General features: G+C 43.0%; 1 protein-coding gene across 13 annotated transcripts in view; it reads right to left on the bottom strand.

Moving 5' to 3' along the window:
- Positions 1 to 20,766, bottom strand: part of LOC118505936 (optomotor-blind protein) — a 132,211-nt gene that overhangs the window by 15,718 nt on the left and 95,727 nt on the right. For all 13 annotated transcript variants that reach the window (XM_036042447.1, XM_036042442.1, XM_036042449.1 and 10 more), the window contains 2 exons: positions 1,945 to 2,091; positions 1,793 to 1,869 (listed from right to left, as the gene is read on the bottom strand). In XM_036042447.1, the coding sequence (XP_035898340.1) occupies positions 1,793 to 1,869; positions 1,945 to 2,091 (224 nt within the window). The remainder of the gene's footprint in view (positions 1 to 1,792; positions 1,870 to 1,944; positions 2,092 to 20,766) is intronic.

Genomic DNA, 20,766 nt, shown 5'->3' with positions numbered 1-20,766 from the left:
TAACCGAAAGCTCAAAGCTGGAGAGGAAAGGAGAGAAGGAGAGAAGGTGCGTACAGAAAAAAACTCTAAGAGACATGATGAGAGGATACAACACGAGACCGGAAGGAGCTTCTGGAGGTATTAAAATCGAAATGGACATAGAATCGATTAAACCATCTGAAACAAGAGAGGAGTGGGTCATTAAAACAATACAAAGAATGACGCGTTTCTAAAGATAAAGGTTCGCGAGGAAGAGGGAGCTGGAAGGAGCATATAAACAGACAAGGGAAAGCAGATCCGGAGCATCAGTAGACCCTCGAAGCATGGCGCCAACAAAATAAGCCTTAGCAGTGTGGCGTCTCAGATTTAAGGAATCTAGCCCAAGAAGTCGATTGCGAGTTTACATTACCATTGATCCGTCTAAGTGCAACTCTTGTAAAATATTTTTGCAAGCTCTCAATACGGTTGAGAATGAAATGAGAGCGTACCAAGCTGCAATAGAGTGTGCGCAAACAAATTGGATCACTGAAGTCTTCCGATAAACGAAGAATGCAACCAGGTGTACGGTTAGCTTTCAACAACAGATTGTCGACATGCTCCTTAAAGTTCAAGCTGCTATCCAGTATAACCCCAAGGTCACGAACATAGGTCACAATAAAATTTGACGAACACCAATCAAAAAATAGATTTAAAGAATTGTGAAGAAGGAGACAATCAGCAGAGGAAGAGATAGTACGAAATATTTTGATGTCCTCAGCGTACAGGAGTCAACCATCAGGAGGTAAAATAGAACATACAACAAACAGAGTAAACAAGAGGGGACTAAGAACACTACCTTGAGGGACACCAGAGAAGCAAAGGACACAACGAGAAACATGTTTTAAACGAGAACAAATTTTTTAAACTGCTTTTGCGACCCTTAAAGTAATCAGATAAACCAGCAAAGTATGGATTTTCCAAAACCTATTTTATTCAATTTCCCTAGCAATAGCTCATGAGAGAGGCTGTCGAAAGCTGACCGAAAATCATTGTAAATGAAATCTACTTGATTGCCAGCGTCAAAGTTATGGAAAATAAAAGACACAAAAGACATAAGGCTGCTGGACGTAGAACGACCCGGCATAAAACCGTGTTGTTGAACACTAATAACCGACTTAGAGCTGTGAAAAAGGCTAGGGAAAGTAGCTAATTCAAGAGCTTTAGCCGTAGCACATGTCTTTGTTATCCCGCGATAATTTGTTATGGATGTTCGGCAGCCTTTTTTGTGACCTGAGATCCTTAAAGCTTAATGTTTTCTGAACTATCTTAAACTTAACAAACTGTTGAAGTATGCTACGGTTGAAGTATGCTCCAAACTTCAACTTATATCCAATAAGTCAACATGGGTCTGTATTCCAACTGTGTTGCTTCTACTTATGTATTAAGTATTACGGATTGTCGGATAGAGTTGCTTCTATTAGAGATAAATAATGGATTGGAACCTAACAAAAGTCACAGAGACAAAATACTTGAAAGCCGGTTCAGATGAAGCGCAACTGGTAGCGCAATTGCGACGTAAGCGAAAAATGCTGTGAATTTGGCATGAAAAGGTGTCAAAATCCGACTGCATTTTGCAGCAAAGCCAAGCCAGCGTTTATACTCAGAAATCGATTTCTAAGTGCGGGTATTAGCGCCATCTCGCATAAAATACTTTCGCGAAACGAAGCACTTAGATGTTTGCCTCCCTTTAATTTCAACAAATTGCTCGGAAGAATATCGTCATCATCGAAGAATTCTATTATAAAGAATAGTATATCGTATAAAAACTACTTACTTCTTTTCCCGTTTACCGGCACCAGTATCACGAAATCCTTTCGCGAAAGGATTATTATCTATCTTCAATTGCGTTATCTGAAAGCGAGAAATAGGACAAACACGAAATAGTTAGCACTTATTCTATCCGAACAATAGTAATATTTGACTTACTTTTTCATTTTGATATGCAGTTACGGCTATGAATTCGGTTTCCTTAAACACGTAGGTACGAAACGTCGAGTACGGTAGCTTCAGTATATCGTTTGCTCGAACTAAATGAAATCTAGGCTGGTACTTGTGCATCGAATTCAGGATTGTCTGCAAATAGAAATGGAAAACGATAAGGCAGGTAAGTAAAAGTTCATTATAACGAAAATGAATTGTTACGCTCTGAGAGGCCATTTTTGTGAGTGTGAGCCATCTAAATTAATTGTAATAAAAAGCGTCGCAAAAACGACTTCTTCCGGTTTTAATTGAGCAAAACCTGAAGAGTGCCACACGGGCTGGCTTCAGGTGGGAAAGAAAGCTCCTCAAAACATAGGTAAACAAACGAGCTAGCGAATGATAATGCTCAAATCCAACACAAAAAACTGAGGTAGTAAACAAAATAGAACACCCCCCTTATAAAGCCAAACAAACCGATGACCCTTGTTAGGAAGCTGGAACCGGATGTACAAGATGTTGAATAAAAGATACCCAACACAACGGAGACCCCACACATCGGTCGGCCGGAGGTGGACTGTACCGGAAGAGTGAAGATGATAGTAAAACTGTTTCTCTCAGAAAATGGGGAGCTCAGGAAGCATAATGAGGTCAATGAGGGCTCGTTGTGTTTGTTTTTGCCTTGTTGGGATGAGATTTTTATGCCACATACCGAAAATTTGAATTTGTGGTGTGGTTAGACACCCAAGTTTCCCAAGTAATTCTTTTGTGTGTGTGGTTTAAGCCGTACTTAAGCTACAAAGTTAGAATAAGGGTTTTGCGTTTTACTGCCGAAAGAAGCTTGAAGCTCATGAGCACCGGTTTTTTGCACATAAAAGTTTGCAGCTTTCTACCACAGTTTTGCTAACGTTTGGTGCCATTGTCTTTCACACCATTCCGGCAAACGTTCGCGCGGGAAGGTCGCTCATTAATTTCATTACACGATTAATTAGAATCATTCGCCTCTTTAATGGCTTTGGACGCTTGGAGCTTGGAGTCGTTTCTGTTTGTGTTCCTTGCCTGTTGAAAGAAGTCTTCTGTTTTGGGAAGGAAAGATCTACCATTCACCAAACTATGTTTGAATGTCGTCTGCCCAAACCCAACACCGGTAGCCAGTTTCAGCATGATTAACTACCTAGCAAGTGTGATGTGTGTTAGACAGCTTGATGGCTAATGAGCAAAAGGTTGATCACTAGGCTTAGATAAAAATTCGCATTTGACAGCTGACCAAGACCTTCATTTAATGAAACATTTTAATTAAAATTTCACTTCATTTCGATAACATTTGCTGTAAATTAACACCAATGGTGGTCATTTTTTAAAACGTTACTTCGATACTTATCAAACCACGCTTATGCCTATCTACCATCAAATTAATCTCGTTCGTTCACCGTCCGCCATCAGCAGCAATGGACGGACCGACTCCAATTGAATTCCCGTGTCTTGCAGCATCAAGCTGCTGCAGCACGACAGGCAGCAGCAAAACGGTTGATCATTCACTTGATGAAGATATAACATTTACCTCCACGATCCTCGATCACACTGTCGCCACCAAAAAAAAAAAAAAAACTTCCTCGTCGAGGAAAGGGCCCAACTCTCCTTTCTGCACCTTTACCGAAGCTGTTATCAATTCCGCACTGAATTACCCTCACGAATTTGGTTCGACGACGGATGAAAAGAGGCAAGAAACCGAACGCCCAAGAATCCCGGAGGTCCCAATCATCATTTCATTAAGCGTCCCACGTCTTGCGACGACGGCAACAGCGGTCCAATCGTGGTCCGTGGAAGCTGGCTGAGTGCAGTTTAAGCGAGAAGGTGAGTAGGAAGGTTCAGTCGACCGAGGGGAGGGTTTCAGAAATAATGATTAAATAATCATACTCCACACCGCCGGTGGTACGCCGGTTGAGAGACGCCTAACCGGCGCGTCCAGCTTCCGTACCCTCTCTCTCTCTTTCTCTCTCTCTCTCTCTGCTTGTGAAAACCGTCAATCGCCAGATGGTGGTTTAAGCATTATCTTGTTAATTTTTCCATCTTAAGCTCCCACTTCGAAACTTCCTACACTCGTAAAAACCTCTCACTTGGCGATCCCGAAAGATTGTGCTCGATGATCGCTTCGTCGTTGGGGGAAATAATTTCGCCACTCGTTTTGTGGCGTTTTGAGGTTTTTTTTTTTCTCCTGTCTCTCTCGCTGTCCAGTTGGGCACCCTGGTGCCGCAGTGGTGCGGGTTGAGTGAGTTTGCAGTATAGTTAACAATTTATGTTCTTTCGTAGTGCGTACGTTATTTGGAGGAATAATATTGGTCTTAGTATTTGAATGGTATAATTTGACATCTAGATGGCGCCACCGTATCGGAATCTGGTACAATTTCTTGATATCCTTGTTTTTAATATATTTGAACAAATTCAGTTCAGACATCACTTAAAATTTTAGGATCTCAATGTGACCACCTATCTGTAGATAATAATGGCTTTAATATTTAACCTAAAAAATGCAACAAAATACAACCTGATACACACAAAATACATCAAGATGTTTATAGTTCGATAGTTTTTTTTCGTATCAGGGGACAGACGCTACAGCAGCGCTGGTCTTCATAGGGCAGGATCGCAATTCAAGTCCCTTCAAGACTTCAGGACAAGCCTTCCCGAACCAGAAAGCCAGAATTTGCAGGCTAAGACCTCTCGAGTCTATAGTGCGAAGGATGTACCTGTAGTGCGATAGTACTTTCATAAAGTCATGAGAAGCTTTATAAAATGTAGCTTTTCAATGTGTTTAAGTCTAGTTAAAAATAGGATGCAACTAACTATATCAGGATTAGCAGGAACTCCTGTTAGTGAGCCCAAGTTGTATAACACATCTACTCTCTTGTAAAGCTTCGAGTGTTAAAATGACTTTAAAATGAATTAAAAGACTTTTTAGAACTTAAAATGTATACGAATAACGTGTGAATGGCAACAATATTAAACAATTTTAAGTCATTGATTAAAAGAAGACAAAGTCTAAATTTGAACTTAAGTACTTGATGTTAGGTTGTATCTAATTATGATTAACTAAACCGATGTTTATAAAATTTTAATAACGTTTTGTAACTCCAAATCCTCAAGACTAAAGACAACCAAACACTCCAGCGGGTATAAGTGAATGCTGTTTGATTCTTACTTAGCAAATCTTCCCATTCCTAAGACTTTTCTGCGTTCGTAGCCGATAACATAGTATTTTTGGGCCACGATCTCCAATAATTTGTAGCTATACTACATCTACTCTTACTAGGCTAGCGCTCGAGCAACGAAATAATCAACCCTAACCCAAACTACCCTTTTGCCCACTTTTGCATCGGCGTCAGTTCGCGCTCACTGCGCTTATGCCAAGTGCAGTCGCTGGTGGTGAATATAAGCAAGAAGCAGTAACAAAAAAACACCCCACTCAAATACACCACGCCCCTTTTCTCTCCATCTGTTCGCGTGTGTGTGTGTGCGCACGCGAAACAACCCCCCCCCCCTCCCCTCCCCACCCGTTTTTGAGGGCCACCCGTTTGAAGTGCTTCCCGAGCTTGGGCAGAGTGTTTCGCCTAAGGGCAAAAGTCAACGTAATCGTTTTTCGTGTCTGGCAAAGAGTTGCAGTCCGCGGTTCACGCTCGCAGCCACCCTATTTAGTGGTGAGTTTTTGCTCCTTCTTTTCCATTTCCTTCTGGTGGGGAGAATAAGTTAGAAAGTTCCCGTTCCATTCTTGCCGGCGTGTGTGTGCTTTTGTTGCTGAAGGCGCTTGGCCACCCTCGAGTACGCCTGGTCGGAGTCGCCGGTGAGTGTTTCACGACCACCCCGTAATCTACTCACGCGTCAATGTCGCGGTGGAAAATGAGATTGTGAAATGGAGGGGGGGTCAAAACGGCTCTCGTGATGTTCACGAGTCAATATTCCGTGGTCAAGTCGTTGGGTGGTTGGGTGAGCCGCACTCGCAGCAGCAGCACATTAATAACGTTCGTCGTCTACTTCAAGACCCGCGGTTGAAGTCTCCGAAGTAAACGTGGACGCAGGAACAAAAAAAAAGTGATTCCGATCAGTTTTCTCACCGTGATGGTCGTGGTGGTCCAGAAAACAAAAAACCCCGGACCACCAACCGGGTTGAAATCATAATTTCACAGCATCCTGCTTTCGATCCTCCTCCCCGGCCATGTTCGCCATGCCTCCCTGCGCTCGGCTTTTCGTTTTTGACGCCGTTTCAATAGGTGGAACTTCCTCGTTTGGGACCGTTTGATTGTTTTTCGAATTGGTGAGCAGTTTTCGTGTGTTTTTGTCTTTCCTGCTGTCCGGGTTGCCCATAATTGCTCACCTGCGGGCAGCAGCTAGTTTTCTAGTTAACATTTTTAACCGGCTAGTTTGGAGGATGGGGGTTGCTTCTTTCCTCAGCGCCGAAACCAGGGATAATCATCTTGGGCGGCCAACATCAGCGACCGATTTATTGACCGATGGTTTATTGGGAAGTTTCGGGATCGAGAAGCAGGTGGTCATCTGCGACTGATTTTTTTTCCTGGGTTTTCTCCATCGAACCCTCCCCGGAAGCTCGGCTATGCGCTCGGTCCGGAAGTGACAATGGGGTGAGTAATTATTATGGCTTTCGTCGATTGGGGGATGAAGCAAACGAAACGCTTGCTGTCTCACAAAGGGAAGTGACAAATTAACCCCCGTGATTCAAAAACGTTGATGAGCTCCACGAGACTTCGTCACTAGTCATCAGGGTTATTTTTTCTCCATCTCGCGCGTTATCGTCCCATATATTCCAACCGAGAAAATTGACAATGTATAGAGGCTTTTATTAAGCTCGAACCATTTGGCGATTTCAAGCAGACCACACAGTTTTCTCCAAAGCCCCGGGTTTTTTTTACGATTGCCAATCTAGTGGAGATAATCGAAAAGGGGAGATAAAAGTTCTATCAAAAACCCAACCCGCAGCCAGTGTGCGAAAACCGACCGAACGACTTTTTCCCTGCATAATCTTCCCCCATACGGGGAAGTTAAGAGAACGCATAAAAAAGTCGTAAAGATGACTCGGAACTGGAATACGCATTTTTACGATGGATTAATTAACAGTTGCCCTGTGTTTTGCTCGGGCTGTGATGTCCACCTCTGCCTCGTGTGACAAATCGAACCCGAACACAGTTCGATCGATTCAAACACGCACCCAACGGGCTCTGTCTTAATCCTTGCCGAAACGCAGCAAAGTGCAGTCCGGTGTGCGTGTGTGTGCTTCACTGCATCCGGGAGTTTCTGGGTGGGCTTGATGTGTCTTTAATTTTTAGAAAAGTCAAATGCCCTTTTCGCCCCCCGTGCTGGCTTAAAAACATTGTAGCATCTCACCCGGAACCCAGCCGAAATAAAACGTATCAATTTAGTGTTGCTGGCCTGGAATGCCGCAATCAAATGGTGGCCTGGCTTTTTTATTCTTCTTTCACTCGCTTAATTTAGTGCGACTGTCAAAGGAAGGAATTTTAAACTTTTTTACTGAGTTTTGTTTTAAGAGTGTATATAGAAGAAAAAAACGGAAGAGAAAAAACTGTATGGCAAACAGATCAAAGGTGTTTCAGGGTGTTCTAGTGTGTAACAGAGAAAAAAGCGAAGACACATTTGGAAAAAAACGAACCCCCGAGGAAAGGAAGAAAAAACGCATCATTTCAAACAGCTTTGTTCGACCCGACCCGCTTTATCTTATCAGGGCCCGCTCGCTGTGAGGTCCTCCCGTGGGCAGACCAGTGGCAGTGGCGATGCAGCGTTAATAATATTGTTTTAATCAATACGTTAAACGGATGGTTTAACTGTTCCGCTGAGAATGCATTAGTGCAGTGGAGATGGAAGAGAGAGAAACGAAGGAAAGGAACGGTAATTGACTACCGAAAAATGATAACATTTAGAAGTGGATTGGAAGAATGAAATGTTAAGCGAACAATTGTCAAATAAGAATTTATTTCCGGAAGAAGTAAAGAATGTTGGGAGCAGAAGAATAACAGAGAATGAGTAAATGAATCACAAAATCGAATATGGTTAATCCACAGTAATACTAGTAAGGAATAAGAAAATAAGCTAGTGTTTCAAAGTCGATTAAAACAATGGGCAAATGGAGTAAAATAAGATGAGTTCATTTTAAACTTACTAGGGACCGATATAAGTCTAGCAATCCATAATGTAAGCGAACGATCCTTAAGTAATTAATACTTAATTACTAAGAGAGGGTCTAAGTATTAGCTTCTATTATTTTACTATAGATGGCGGTAGAATTGCTAGTAAGCAGTTCTTGAGTTCGAATTTCAAAAAATCATTTTGGCCCTCCATACTCCATAAAAAAATAATGTCTTACACTTTAGAAATGAGGATAATATCGAGAAATAGAAATTGGCTAAGAGAAGTTTGTAATTTTTTTTAGTTAAATTTCGTAAATTTGCTGAACGTATTAAAGGCGTACGTATAGGAGCGGCCAGTAGTAGATGTGACAGCGACACCAGTCTTTACACGGCAGGACTGGGGTTCAAATCTCATATGAACCGTTCCCCCATGGTGAGGACTGACTATCGAACTATGCGGTATCAATAAGTCTTCAATCAGCCAGTCTATCAATAAGCCAGAAATGGCAGACATGACCTAAGAGGTCGTTACCAAGGCCAAAAAAGAAGAAGAATGGTCCTTAAGATCTTCGTTGAATATCGAAAATAAAACCTCATCAAAACAATACTCAAATTATTTTCTCCGTTAATGTTCCCTAATTTTCCTAATGGTTAGTTAAAAAATAAATAAATCTTAATGTTAGGAAAACTAGATGCCTTAAAATGCATATTTATTAGCATTAAAAGCATTTCAGATGACAAGAAATCAACCAGGTTATCTAACCCTACACTAGAATCTACCCGATCTGTCAAATGAGTTCATGCTGTCAGTGCTGTCACTTGCCTATCTCGACAACGTGTACTGCAGCAGAGCAGACTGTTTACGTAGAATTCTCTTCGATCTAATGACTTAAACTCAAATCTTAGAATGACACTCATTTATGCACCTTCAAGCACATATCAGATATTCAATTGTAGATTAAAAATATTTGCAAAACATTGCCATTTGCATTTACCTAACGTCTCGAATCTGCCAGCTTAAAGACACGCAGTAACCACCCCGTTGCTGACCACTCTGATTTTCTCATTTATTCTTCCCAATTCGATGCACGAGGTTGAGCGATTGAGCTTGTTTTTGCCTTCATTAGCTAGCCATCCGAGTGGCCGATTTGTCGCGTCAAAGCCAGTGTGTGGATCGGGTAGCAGAAGAAAAAGACCGAGAACTCACTCCAACATCCTCCACGGTGGGTGGTTTTTGACGGATCGATTCATTACCGGTGTGCGATGACATGTCTATCGATTCTCAATCGGACTAATTAGTTTGTACCTTTTTCCCCCCCGACCCGTTGCTTCGGTGGCTTGCCTAACAACACTTGGTTAGAGCACCGAGCATCAGCAAAACGGAACGTTCCGGGAACCGGTTCCCTCCGGGGTGAGCCGGGTGGGCTGCTGCCACCTTCCGTTAGATAATTACCATTTAACCGGCTTTCGGTGTTGGACGGCCAAGCGCGGAGTGGCTGTTATCGAACCCGGCGGTGGCCTGGTTGCAAAACCGGCTTCTGGTGGAATACTAAATCGATCGCACTTTGACACCGAACCGATCGGCCTACACTCCAAGCGGCTTTCGACATTCGCGCCCGTCTCGTACGGCGGGCTCACCGGGGCTAATGAGCTCGCGCGGCATTATGTCCCACACCTCCTAGGTGCAGGGTTGTTGATTTAATACATGTTTGTTTTTTCTGTCTACTGCCTATTAACTCCTCCCCCCCCCCGCCCCCCTTTTCGGTGGTTCGGGTGTTCCACCCGCTTGGCACATAAATTTATCTCGATATAGCAATTTGGCGCTGAGTGCCTCCGGATTTTCGACCCTAAAACGAATATTTTTTCTTCGGTTTTGTTTGGGATGTGGAGTGAACATTTCAGAAATGCCCATTTCGCGCCCACTCCAATTCATCCAAGTTAAGCAGATGGATAAGACACGCTCGATCTCGCTTGCTCTCTCTCTCTCTCTCTCTCTCTTATCACCTGTGGCGACCACCTCGGATCGATCTGGCGTTGGTCGGAATGTTAGTTTCCTATTTGGAATTTCAATCCACACCAATCGCACATTCGCTGCTCACACACACGTTCCAATCTTCGGTTCCAATATATGCAGCTTAAAGCTGGGTGACACCACCAGTGTCGTTCGGAAAATAGCCTTCCGAAGCCAAAGAAACCTGGTGGCCTAATGAATTCGAATAAATTAAACGGGCAAGAGCGCTGCGTACGCGCGGCTTATCTAAATTGATATCTATGTTTCTTATCCGTCTAATTTACCCGTTGTTCCTATGACTCGCATCGTGGCTTCTGGGCGTTTTGTTCGGGTGATCCAACCATCCACGATTTATAGATCCCGTTTCCGCACACCGGTTGGGGCGTAAAATGGTAGCAAATAAATCAGCCACCCGAGCCAGCCAAACCGAATCTGCTTCGGTGTGTAGACAAACGAACCAAAGCAAACAAAACAAAACAACAACGGTATTGAAATTCAAACCTCAGGTGGACGATTTAGTAGCCATCGCACCGGGCTAAGGCAAGTGTTGCACAGGAATTTTATTTGAATCCTCGTTTGTTGTTTTTTTTCGCTGCACCGGCTTGAGATGGGATGAAAAATTTGGCAAACAATTTTATTACCACCAGCCGGTGGTATGAGAGATAGGTTGCGGTGATAAACGGGACGGTGTCCCCAACGGGACGGCTATTTGCTATTTGATGCATGTTCTTATCGGTGAGCAACAAATCGTAACGCATCGCAATGCCGTACCGTAGGTCGAGGGGGGTTTTTATGACAAATCTTCTGAACCGTTTTCTTGATGCCCCTTTTTTTCGTGGGGCATAGGGTTGCATACGGAAGAGTACGTTTATGATTGATGCGAGGAACATGTGATACGATTTTTGGTTGTTTTTCAAGGAAAATGGAGATGATGTGTGCTTTAAAATATTTTCTTGGAAATTATGAATTGGAACCGTATCCTTATTTTTCAGACAATTTTTCGCCAGTAATTGGAGACTATGCTATCTAGCACCGATCGGAACAGATATTAATTAGCAGGAGCAATGGCTGTACTCGACGTGCAGGTAAAGCAGGACATTTTACTCTAATTCAAGCGCTTAATGAGTAGCAAAAAACGCAACAACCAACTGCTTGTGGTAGGTCTTCACTTCAATTTATACCATGTTTATAGCAGCTCATAATACACTACTCAATGTTGGTCCCACCAACTGCAATGATAAATCTTCTTCTCTTGGGGGTTACATTTTGTACTTTTTAAAAAAAAATTATAGTGAATTCTAGAGAAGTTTCAGGCTCATTACAAAAGAGGTTATTTAATTCATTTTTAGCGTCACCCAATTCCATATTTGTCAAATCAAGCCCAAAGTGTTCAAGTAATGGCAACTGTTCCAACCAGTAGCTTCAGCTGGAAGTGTGAGTCCTCCTTGTAATTTCTGGAATTATCAGGCTTGGAATCTTCTTGAAACTCAATTCTTCGCTCTTTTAACTTCGACTGAGTCCTTGGAATCTGTTGAGGTCATCAAAGTGAGAGTCCCGGAAGCTCATAGTCAATAGTCATAGTGCGGACTGACTATGCAACTATGCGGACTTATTGTCTAGTAAACCAGAAATGACAGGCATGTCCTAAGAGGTCGTCTGGCCAAGAAAGAAGAAGAATAAGAAATTTAAAAAGGGAAAATTTAATCAAATGAGATCCTTCACTACGATAATGTTCACGGATGAATACTATCATGAACTGACAGCGCCATCTGTTGACAAATTCCCTCATTTGTTGCTTGGGAAAATCAAGAGCTATTTCTTTTAAAAATCTTCCTATTTTGCTTGACTAATTCATTTTGTTGAAGCTTAAATAAATAAGAGCCTCTAGCTTTAATTTCTCTACTGCGTTCATTTTATATTTTTTAATTAAATATTCTAGACCAATATTGAATTACATCACTATTCCCTTCTACAATCGGAACCCCAAAAAAAGCATTCCGAAACCCCTGAACAATACCCACCGATCATGTTAATACTTTGTAATCTTTTAATTTTCCGATCACCCACTACGGAACCGGGTAGTGAACTAACAGCGGTTGGAAGGTGTCCAACGTGGCTAGTGCCTAGCTTTCCCACCCGGCCCGAGTTTGTACCTTTTACGACCGTATAAATATTCTAATAAGCTTACGAATAACCATCAACAGAGTCGCCCGAAGACAATGGGGAACTCATCCCACCGCCTCGTGGGACGGTATCATAATCATCATCGTCGCCATCGTCTCATCTTCACCAGCATCATCATCATCTCCGCCGTCGTCATTATTAGGTAGTTTTATCGATATTCTTTGCCTACTAATTCCCATAAAGAAGACCAAACTTTTTTCTCCCCCGTTTTTCTTTTTTCGGTTCGGTCAGTGGCGAGATTCGATGGGGATTTTATTTTCACTCCTCTACACGGTTTCGGTGGGTTGTGTTGTTGGGACGCAAAACGCCAGCCAATAAAAAAAACGAACTTTTCTTCAGCGGGTTTGATGCTGCAACTTACCGGGGGTGGGGAATAGTTTGTATTTTATGTCTCAAATTAATTTACGACCTTCAAAAAACACAAACGGCCGATGTGTTGTGGAGCAACCGTGGGGCTTGATGTGATTGAAAATGCGATTCCCCCCGCGGTCAGGCTCGTAAATCGAACTAGAGAGATCATAAACGCAGTCGAGTAGATACGGAAGGAATGAAGCAGTTCGAATACAGAGAGAGGGAACTCCTCAAATGAAGAAAAGGGATATCTTTGAAGTTTCTAATCGTTCCACACATCATTCATAGACACCAGCCAGATCACGGAGTGCCGCGTGAGAATGCGAGTGTTTTCGGTTTCTTGCTGTGTTTTTTCCCGTTCCGAACGCATCTACCTATCATGCCGGCACACCGCGATCGTGGCAGGAATAAAGCAATATTTTTACGACACGACGACGACTCATTTGCGAGCGGAAAACGCTAAGGCCGATGTAGCACACGGTGGAGATCGTTAAACAAAAAAATCAATCGAGGGCGAACCGAACCATAAAACCGTTCCCGTCATGGTTGTTCGGTGCGCCAAGCCAGGCTTCGTTTCGTTTCGATCGCAATCGCGGTCCCCTAGCGTCACACGAACGGGACACGACCGGAGAGTGATCGAATGATAAAATTATGAAATTAATATTACGCGCTTATGCCTGGCCCCGCTCGTCTATTACGACCGTGGATAGGAGAAGAATATTAACTTCGGAGGTTCGATTAGTGCGGTGCTGAAAGGATTTTTAATGACGTTATTATTGGCATTACTGTTGAGATGATTCGGTGAAGTGTGTTCTGTTCGGGGACTGAACGGTGCTTTATGGTGAGGTTTCTTTCCCCCACGATGATATACGCACGGCTGATGGGGCGTAATGGGCAACCAGTCTGATCGTCTTTGATCGCCCGATGTGCGTGATGAAGTACGTGCCGATGTATCTGATGTCCGTTGGAGACGTTCCGGCTCGAAAAGCTGGCTCATTAAAAACACCTTTCCCGGGAGGGTGCGTTGATGCGCGTTTTACATACGGATTGTGCGTGCCGTATGAGTGATTTGATTGCTAGCCCCTGGTGAGCAATCGCAATGGTGGTCGTAAAAATGCAGAAGTTATTACTAGTGACAGCGCGTTTAAACACTCTCGATGGTGCATAAATAAGGCAGCAGTGAGTGGTAGTAATTGACAAATTGATTGTTATCTGCTTTTTATGGAAGCATCTCTTAATGATGATTCACATCCAAGTTGAATAAATAAAAATATGAGAAAAAACAATTAAAAACTCTTGGCAGTAGAAGAAGCAGGAGTTTTTCAATCCTCAAAAGGACCCAATCGATTGAAACGTTGTTTATGTGACATGGGTAGTAGTTTCTCTCTCTCTCTCTCTCTCTCTCTCTCTCTCCCTCGGTTATGTGTCTTATTGAAGGATTCCAATAAAAGGAATGTTTGCTTTGAATTAATTAAAACTCGACTAATTGCTTCCACGAAAGCATTTCGACAGTCGGGGCCGGATGCACTGGTCCAAATTCTTCACTGATTGACTTCTCAGAAAAGCGGACCGAATCGAAAGGCAGTGCCTATGGATGGGTTGTATTTGCCGGAGTCAAATAAATCGGAGCCAATATCCAATAATGTGATCAAAAACAAATTGGCATCTTTGCAGGTAGAGACAACGGAAAAATGTGCCAAGGAAAAGAAAAAGAAACAGTTTTGATGGAGCTGATTTTTTAAATATTTTTTTCGTTATTTAAGGATGAGACTGAGTTAATAGTATAATGGGCACTATACACCACAAGACTCCTAACACGTCTATTCCCTTTGGATGATGAAGCTCTATAGACAATGAAGTCTCATGGTACCTGAGGTACCTCTTCCACTATGAGGTCTTTTAAAGGATGAGACTCCTTCAACTACCTCATATCTTTGTAGAAAATCGCCTTGAACGACGAGACCTCTTGAGAGACTAGGTCACTTAGAAGATGAAATCTTCTGAACGATGAAGCCTCTTCAGTTATGATGTTTTCCTGGTAGAAGAAGCATGGACTGTGAGCCCTATTTCTACAAGGTCCCTTGGCAAGTATGTTGGCGCCATCGACTATGGATTCTCGTGAAAGGATTCTTTCATCGACGAGGTCCCTTGACCAAGAAAGTTTCTGGTAAGATAGGACGGCATGGCAGATAAGGCTTTCTGGATGAAAAGTGTCTAAGGATGACACCTGAAGGATGTCTGCTTCAGTTAACCATATAAAGTGGTCTGATAAAACTCACTTGATTCTAGATGAGATTGACAATAGCATGAACCTTTTGAACGTAGATGAACTATTGGAATGAACTAATGTCTGTGTCTGGTGAATGAACATATCTTGGAAATTACTAACCATTTTTGTGATGATAAAAAATCTTATTTTTATATCATTGTTTGCATTTTTAAATATGCCGACCTTTCCGATGCTCATTTGCATCTTGCAAGCGTAACATGTTTATGGCCCACGTGCAGTATTTTCATTTCTGTACATACTGATACCTTTTAAAGCTTCACGCACACTCAGTTATTTGGTTGTAAATTCGTTTGAGGTGGATTTTTCATCAAATTTATCGTCGCATGATCTCCTCACTCTCAGAAGAATTGCAAAATTACCCTCATAAATAAGAAACTTTTTGCTTCGCTTTTCGATCAATCGATGAGTTCACAAATCTTTCACCGTACAAAGTCGCATGAACATGAGCGTGCGTGTCGCTGCGACGGCGGGTGTTGATTGGACAATTTATTTATTATCACCGGCCCTGAAGTAGTCCCGAAATGCAAAAGACTTACACGACTGAAGCATTTAACTCGAACTCGAACCGACCGATGGGGTGACAATAAATGAGGAACGAAGATGGGAATGGAAAAAAAGCAGCGTTTGGAACGAGAAAGGCATCCCAGCGCAGCATCCCGTGTGGTCCCGGTTGGTGGAAGGAATTTTTTAAAAATTCCCTCACTTTATTACGCTGATTTTTCGGGCAGGCAGAAGATGATCCAACCCGTTCGCTCTGTCTTTTCTCATGAGAAAAAGAAGAGTCGTGGGATCGTCCACGGCCAGCCAAGAAAGTCCGGGAGGTGGATCATCAGCGCCGTACGTTAATGAGCCACCTCCCGGCCCAAACGACGATTTGAATGTATTGAAGTGACTCTACGCACACATACACACACACACACACACACACAGAAGGAAAACCAAACCATGTCTGCGTGGTGTGGTAATTAATAGTGGAATATTCAATTAGACACACCGAGGCGATCGTGGAGACCGAAAAACAAAACGGAAAGGCAGCGTAAAGGATGTGTGGTGCGTCGATAAAACAGATAGCTTTATTAGACACGGGAGCTAAAGCGTTTGGCTTTTTTTCGTTTTCGGGGACTTGGAATCCACGATTATCACATCATATCACACACACATACACACGCAGACAAGCAAAGACTGAACACACTTAAAGGGTTCGTCGCTTGGCCGGGTTTCGAAGTCACCCGTCATGTAATCGGCTCCTGTAGGGTGAGGGATGCTCTCCCACTGCCACCCATTTAGATAATAATGAACTCACCATCTTTATGAGGTGCCGAGAGGCGTTCAGCGCAGAAGACCTTGCTCCGTAAAAAGGTTTTTCACCTTCGCTTTTCGTTTTCTGAACCCATCAAACGGGTGTAAATTACGTTTCCGGGTGCCGATTAGGAGACACCTTCGGGGGGCTTTTGGGCTTTTTGTAGCTTACAGTGCGCTAATAAAATATTGAACATTATTGTGTACAGCTGGGTTAGAATCTGTGCTTAGACATTTAAGCTCCACTTGCTTCCGGTGTTGATATGGAGCCCCACTGCCACTTGACCTGTTTACAAACTCAACTTCAACACTTAATGAGGTGAAATTTTGCATTTAAATGAATAAAAGTGCCTAGAACCGTTTGGGGATACTCTACCCGAACAGAAAAACAGAAAAAATCATTGAAATCACTTAAATATTCACCGTCCAGCTCGCGGTGCCAAGCTGCCATAAAGTATTCGTTTTAATTTGTTTACGCGAGCAACGGTTTGGGTGGTACATTTAATGTTGCTCGCTATCTCAATTCTCTCCCTTTTTTGCCGTAGTACCTCACTGGATGCTTCTTAATCCTTCCCAAAACGACTTCGCCATCGGAAAAGAAAAAATGTTAAGCGAAGATGAAAGAAAAACAATTCAATACAACTGGCGAGCTGATGCTGGATGCTCGATGAGCTGGCGAAGCTTTCGCGCTATCGCACACCACTCGATCACTTCGGTGTGCCGGAGACAAAACCCAAACAGTTTCAACAAATGAATGAAAATCGCTGGATAGCTGTTACTGTGTGTTTTTTTTTTTCGAGAAACCAGCTAAAGAAACAACGGCCGAACATATAAAAAGTCGTTTCATTAGTGCTTTTATCGCCTCGCCGCCAGCTACTGGTTATTTCCATATATCGTTTTGTGGGGTTTGGTTTTTTTTTTTTTTGGTGGGTAAACTGGGTGCCTAAGAACCTTGCAGAACTTCATCAGTCTTGGCATCGGAAGAAGCATTGCCAGTGATAGCCATTAGCAGTAAACACGAGCTGGACAGTAGCAAGAAAAAAAACAACCACCGAGAATGAAACATAAACCCACTCAAATTACTCAAGATCAAGGTCTTTTAAAGGCCTGCATTTAAGAATCACACATACACACAAACACACCGACGAGCTGATACACGGGTCAACAAGTAAAAGAACATACAGTTAAATTTGTTTTAACTTTTTTTTTGTTTGCTGCTTTCCGGGGGCTTTGGGAAAGCTTTGACAAAATCATCAAAAGATGCCGTTTTAGGTCAACCGATTCGGGGCCGGTCGGCATTGAAGCGTTTGAAGTTGTTTGTATTTCTTTTTACTGCCCTCCCCCCCTCCCCACTCTTTGTCTTTTGTTCGTCGTTAAAGTAATCAATGGCGTGACATCATTTAATTTTACTTGTAACCCACCATCACCCCAACCATCATCAAATAAAAACTGATAAGTCTCGGTACAGCCTCCGCTCGATTGGTGCTTTCGAATCTTTACTAAACTGTTTGATGTGAACGCTCAACTTTTTTTTTTTTTTTTTGGTTGGAGCTTCGCATTTCGCGCCTTCACTTCTCAGACTCTGCTTGGGTTACGATAAGCGGGGCTGCGGTGGTTTTTCGACCACTATCAACTTAAATGTCAATCCAAAGGCGCCGCTGTTGAGAGGATTTGACAGGCACGGTGTTTATCATGTGATAAGCGTGCGGCTTTGCCGTCGAACCGTTTTGCGAGGAAGCGAATCGCTTGTGGTGTGATGTTGTTGTAGGAAAAAGGTTAAAAGGGGAAGAAAACGTGTGTTGGTGTGGGCATTTTTGGAATATTATTTAAATTTTATTAATTATGCCAATACGGACAGGGCCATATTTTAAGTTTTTTGTTTTGTTCAATCGATCTTGACAATCTAATATCAGGATGCGTTCAACATTGTCTTAATATGGACATCTTGTATACAGCAGTTTCCAGGGCTTTTTCGGCGCAATATCAATTCCTTACCTGAAGATAGCGGGAATCTTCATCCCATCCCAGAGTTTCTCACAGGCAAATCCTATCCCAGAGTCGCTCAGTATATTGTACTAATTCTTATCGTCGTTTTTTACTATGAACGTCGGGTGGTCTAGGCCTACCTATGACGACACTGACAGTACTGATAAGCTTTCTGCGAGTACATGAGGTCGAAGAATTCGGATAGAATAGAACAAGCCCTCCCAGCGTTGTAATACCATAGCAGTCTTCCTATGGCCGGCAAAGGCGCTCAAATCCCGGGGCTCAAATCCCCTCCGGAGCGTTCCCCCGTATTGAGGACTGACTATCCAACTACGTGATATCATTAAGTCTAGTAAGCCAGAAATGGCAGGCATGACCTTAAGAGGTGATTAGGCCGCAAATAAAAGTCTTTGGAGACCCCGAGCGGAATGACAGTAAAGGCCCCTCTTTACTTGTTTTGTCAGTAATTGTGACTTGTTTTGTCAGTAAGACCTACAGGATTTCGAACAAGGCCCTCCCAAAAAACGAGCACTTGAGCTCCTTCCGCTCCTACGAAGAATATTACTTTGAAGACTTGTCGGTCTGAAATGTGCTCATAGGCCAATAACTCCTTTGTAATAAATGCTGGTAACATTAGCCACCAGTCAATTTACTCAACAAAAACTGCTATCAGGAGTAGTTCAACAACTACTTTACTGAGTGGTGTCATAAAACAGGTATGATAATTTTGTATTTCTGACATTGGATATCTGGTTGATCAGACGATTCCTAGAGTTTACTTGCATCAATCAAATTGTATTGACCTGTCAAAAATACTATTAGTACAACAATCCTGCAAGAATAGTTTAGCCATTGTTTTAACTTCTAGGAGTTTTAATACTTTAAAGCCTAGGTTAGATCAAAGTTTTCCATTGTCAAGCTTGCACTGAAGGACATACCATTTTAATCAATTCTTAATAGTCTTACTACGACTTCCCATTCTGTCATTTTAGTGTATGCTGTCAGTGTTGTCAATCGCTCATAACATTAGTTAGGTATGGCTTACTGAGCTTATCGACCCATTAAGACACGATTGCCTTATAATTATTCATCTAATACAGCTGTTCGGAAAATAGACATACATCAGAAACTGTTTTTTCTAATAAAATATACAAATATTCCCTGCAGAGAAAAACAATTTCAATGTTTTTCTACTCACAAAATTCTAACGTGGTTTCAACGCGTGTATAGCAAAAAACCTATTCCACCGCGAAGGTCCTTTACCTGTTATGCCTTCGCTGCAGCCAAACCACCTAAACGCAGCACAAACCACGGGACGATCCTGATCCCTCTCGCTCAATCACCCAATTATCCTTTCGCATCATAACTCCGGCTTGATTATGCTAATCGTATGCCAAACATCGAACGTAAACACACACACACGGAGGCTTCACGCCATCACCATCGTAATGGCACGACATCCATCCATCGACCGGCGTTTCGCGTTTTGCCAACCGCACGCAAACTAATAGCCGCAGCTAATGGTCCTTGCAAAAGAACTGGTTCAACCCAACCAACCAACCAAGCCGCCGATCGGAAAGGGAAGTGTTTGGATGGAGGGCTGGGTGAGCAAGCAAGTGAGTGAGGCAACGGGGGAGAGAAAAAAAAGAATCGAAGAAGAAGAAGAAGGAATTGTCACTTGCCCCGTGGCGCGCCGGTGGATTGGCGTTGTAATGGCGTAAAAATTAATCATGTGTCAGATGCCATTAAGGCGAACGGCCGTGTTCAGGCGCGACGTTGCAGGCTGCCCCTTTCCGTTGGACCGCGTGTGGTCCGGTGTTGGAAAATGGCACCTCGGGTTTGGTGGGGTGGGGGGGGGGGGGGGAGCCCACCGGCAAAGAAAAACCATTCACCGTGGCCTGCATACGATAAATAAATAAACTCATTTACGCAGCCGGTTTTAAGCGTCGGCGAGCTAACAGGGAGCTTTAATTTATTCAGACTAAAAGGCTGCAACAATAACAGAAGAAGGGACAAAAAAGTCCTGTCCACCAGGCCGGTCTGCACACACACACACACACACGGTCACACTAATTGCACAGTGCGTACTCCACGCAATGGACCACCTCACTGAGTAATGGAGATTAGCGTCAGGTCTAAGGGGGGGCGGGTCTCCCAACACTCCTCCAGCACGGAACGATCTTTAGGACTCTGCATCCATCAGGGCTTAGCTGGGACACACCTTATCAACGGTTCCGAATGGTTTTGACCCGAATCATCCAGTATGGTTCTACTGTGGTACCACCAATCGGAATAGCGTTCCGTACCATTACCCTCAACAAACAAGGGGGCTTCAAAGTTCTTGGCCCTTCAAACCCAAGAAAGGGTGGCCAGAATATCATTAAAATTCAATTAGAACGTGGTGGCGAAGGAATGTCTTGGTTAGAATATAGACGAGCTTTAACCAGCTACAAACAGGCTTGGGGCAAAGAAAACTTTCAAAATGGTGGATGCAACTCAAAGTTTAGTCTTGCAAGTATAACAGGAGAACTCTTGCAAATCTCATCACACTTGTCTCC

Source organism: Anopheles stephensi, chromosome 2 (assembly GCF_013141755.1).
Source record: "Anopheles stephensi strain Indian chromosome 2, UCI_ANSTEP_V1.0, whole genome shotgun sequence".
Taxonomy (NCBI): Eukaryota; Metazoa; Arthropoda; class Insecta; order Diptera; family Culicidae; genus Anopheles; species Anopheles stephensi.
The sequence above is the reverse complement of the archived record's forward strand: the minus strand, read 5'-3'. Positions and strand labels throughout refer to the sequence as shown.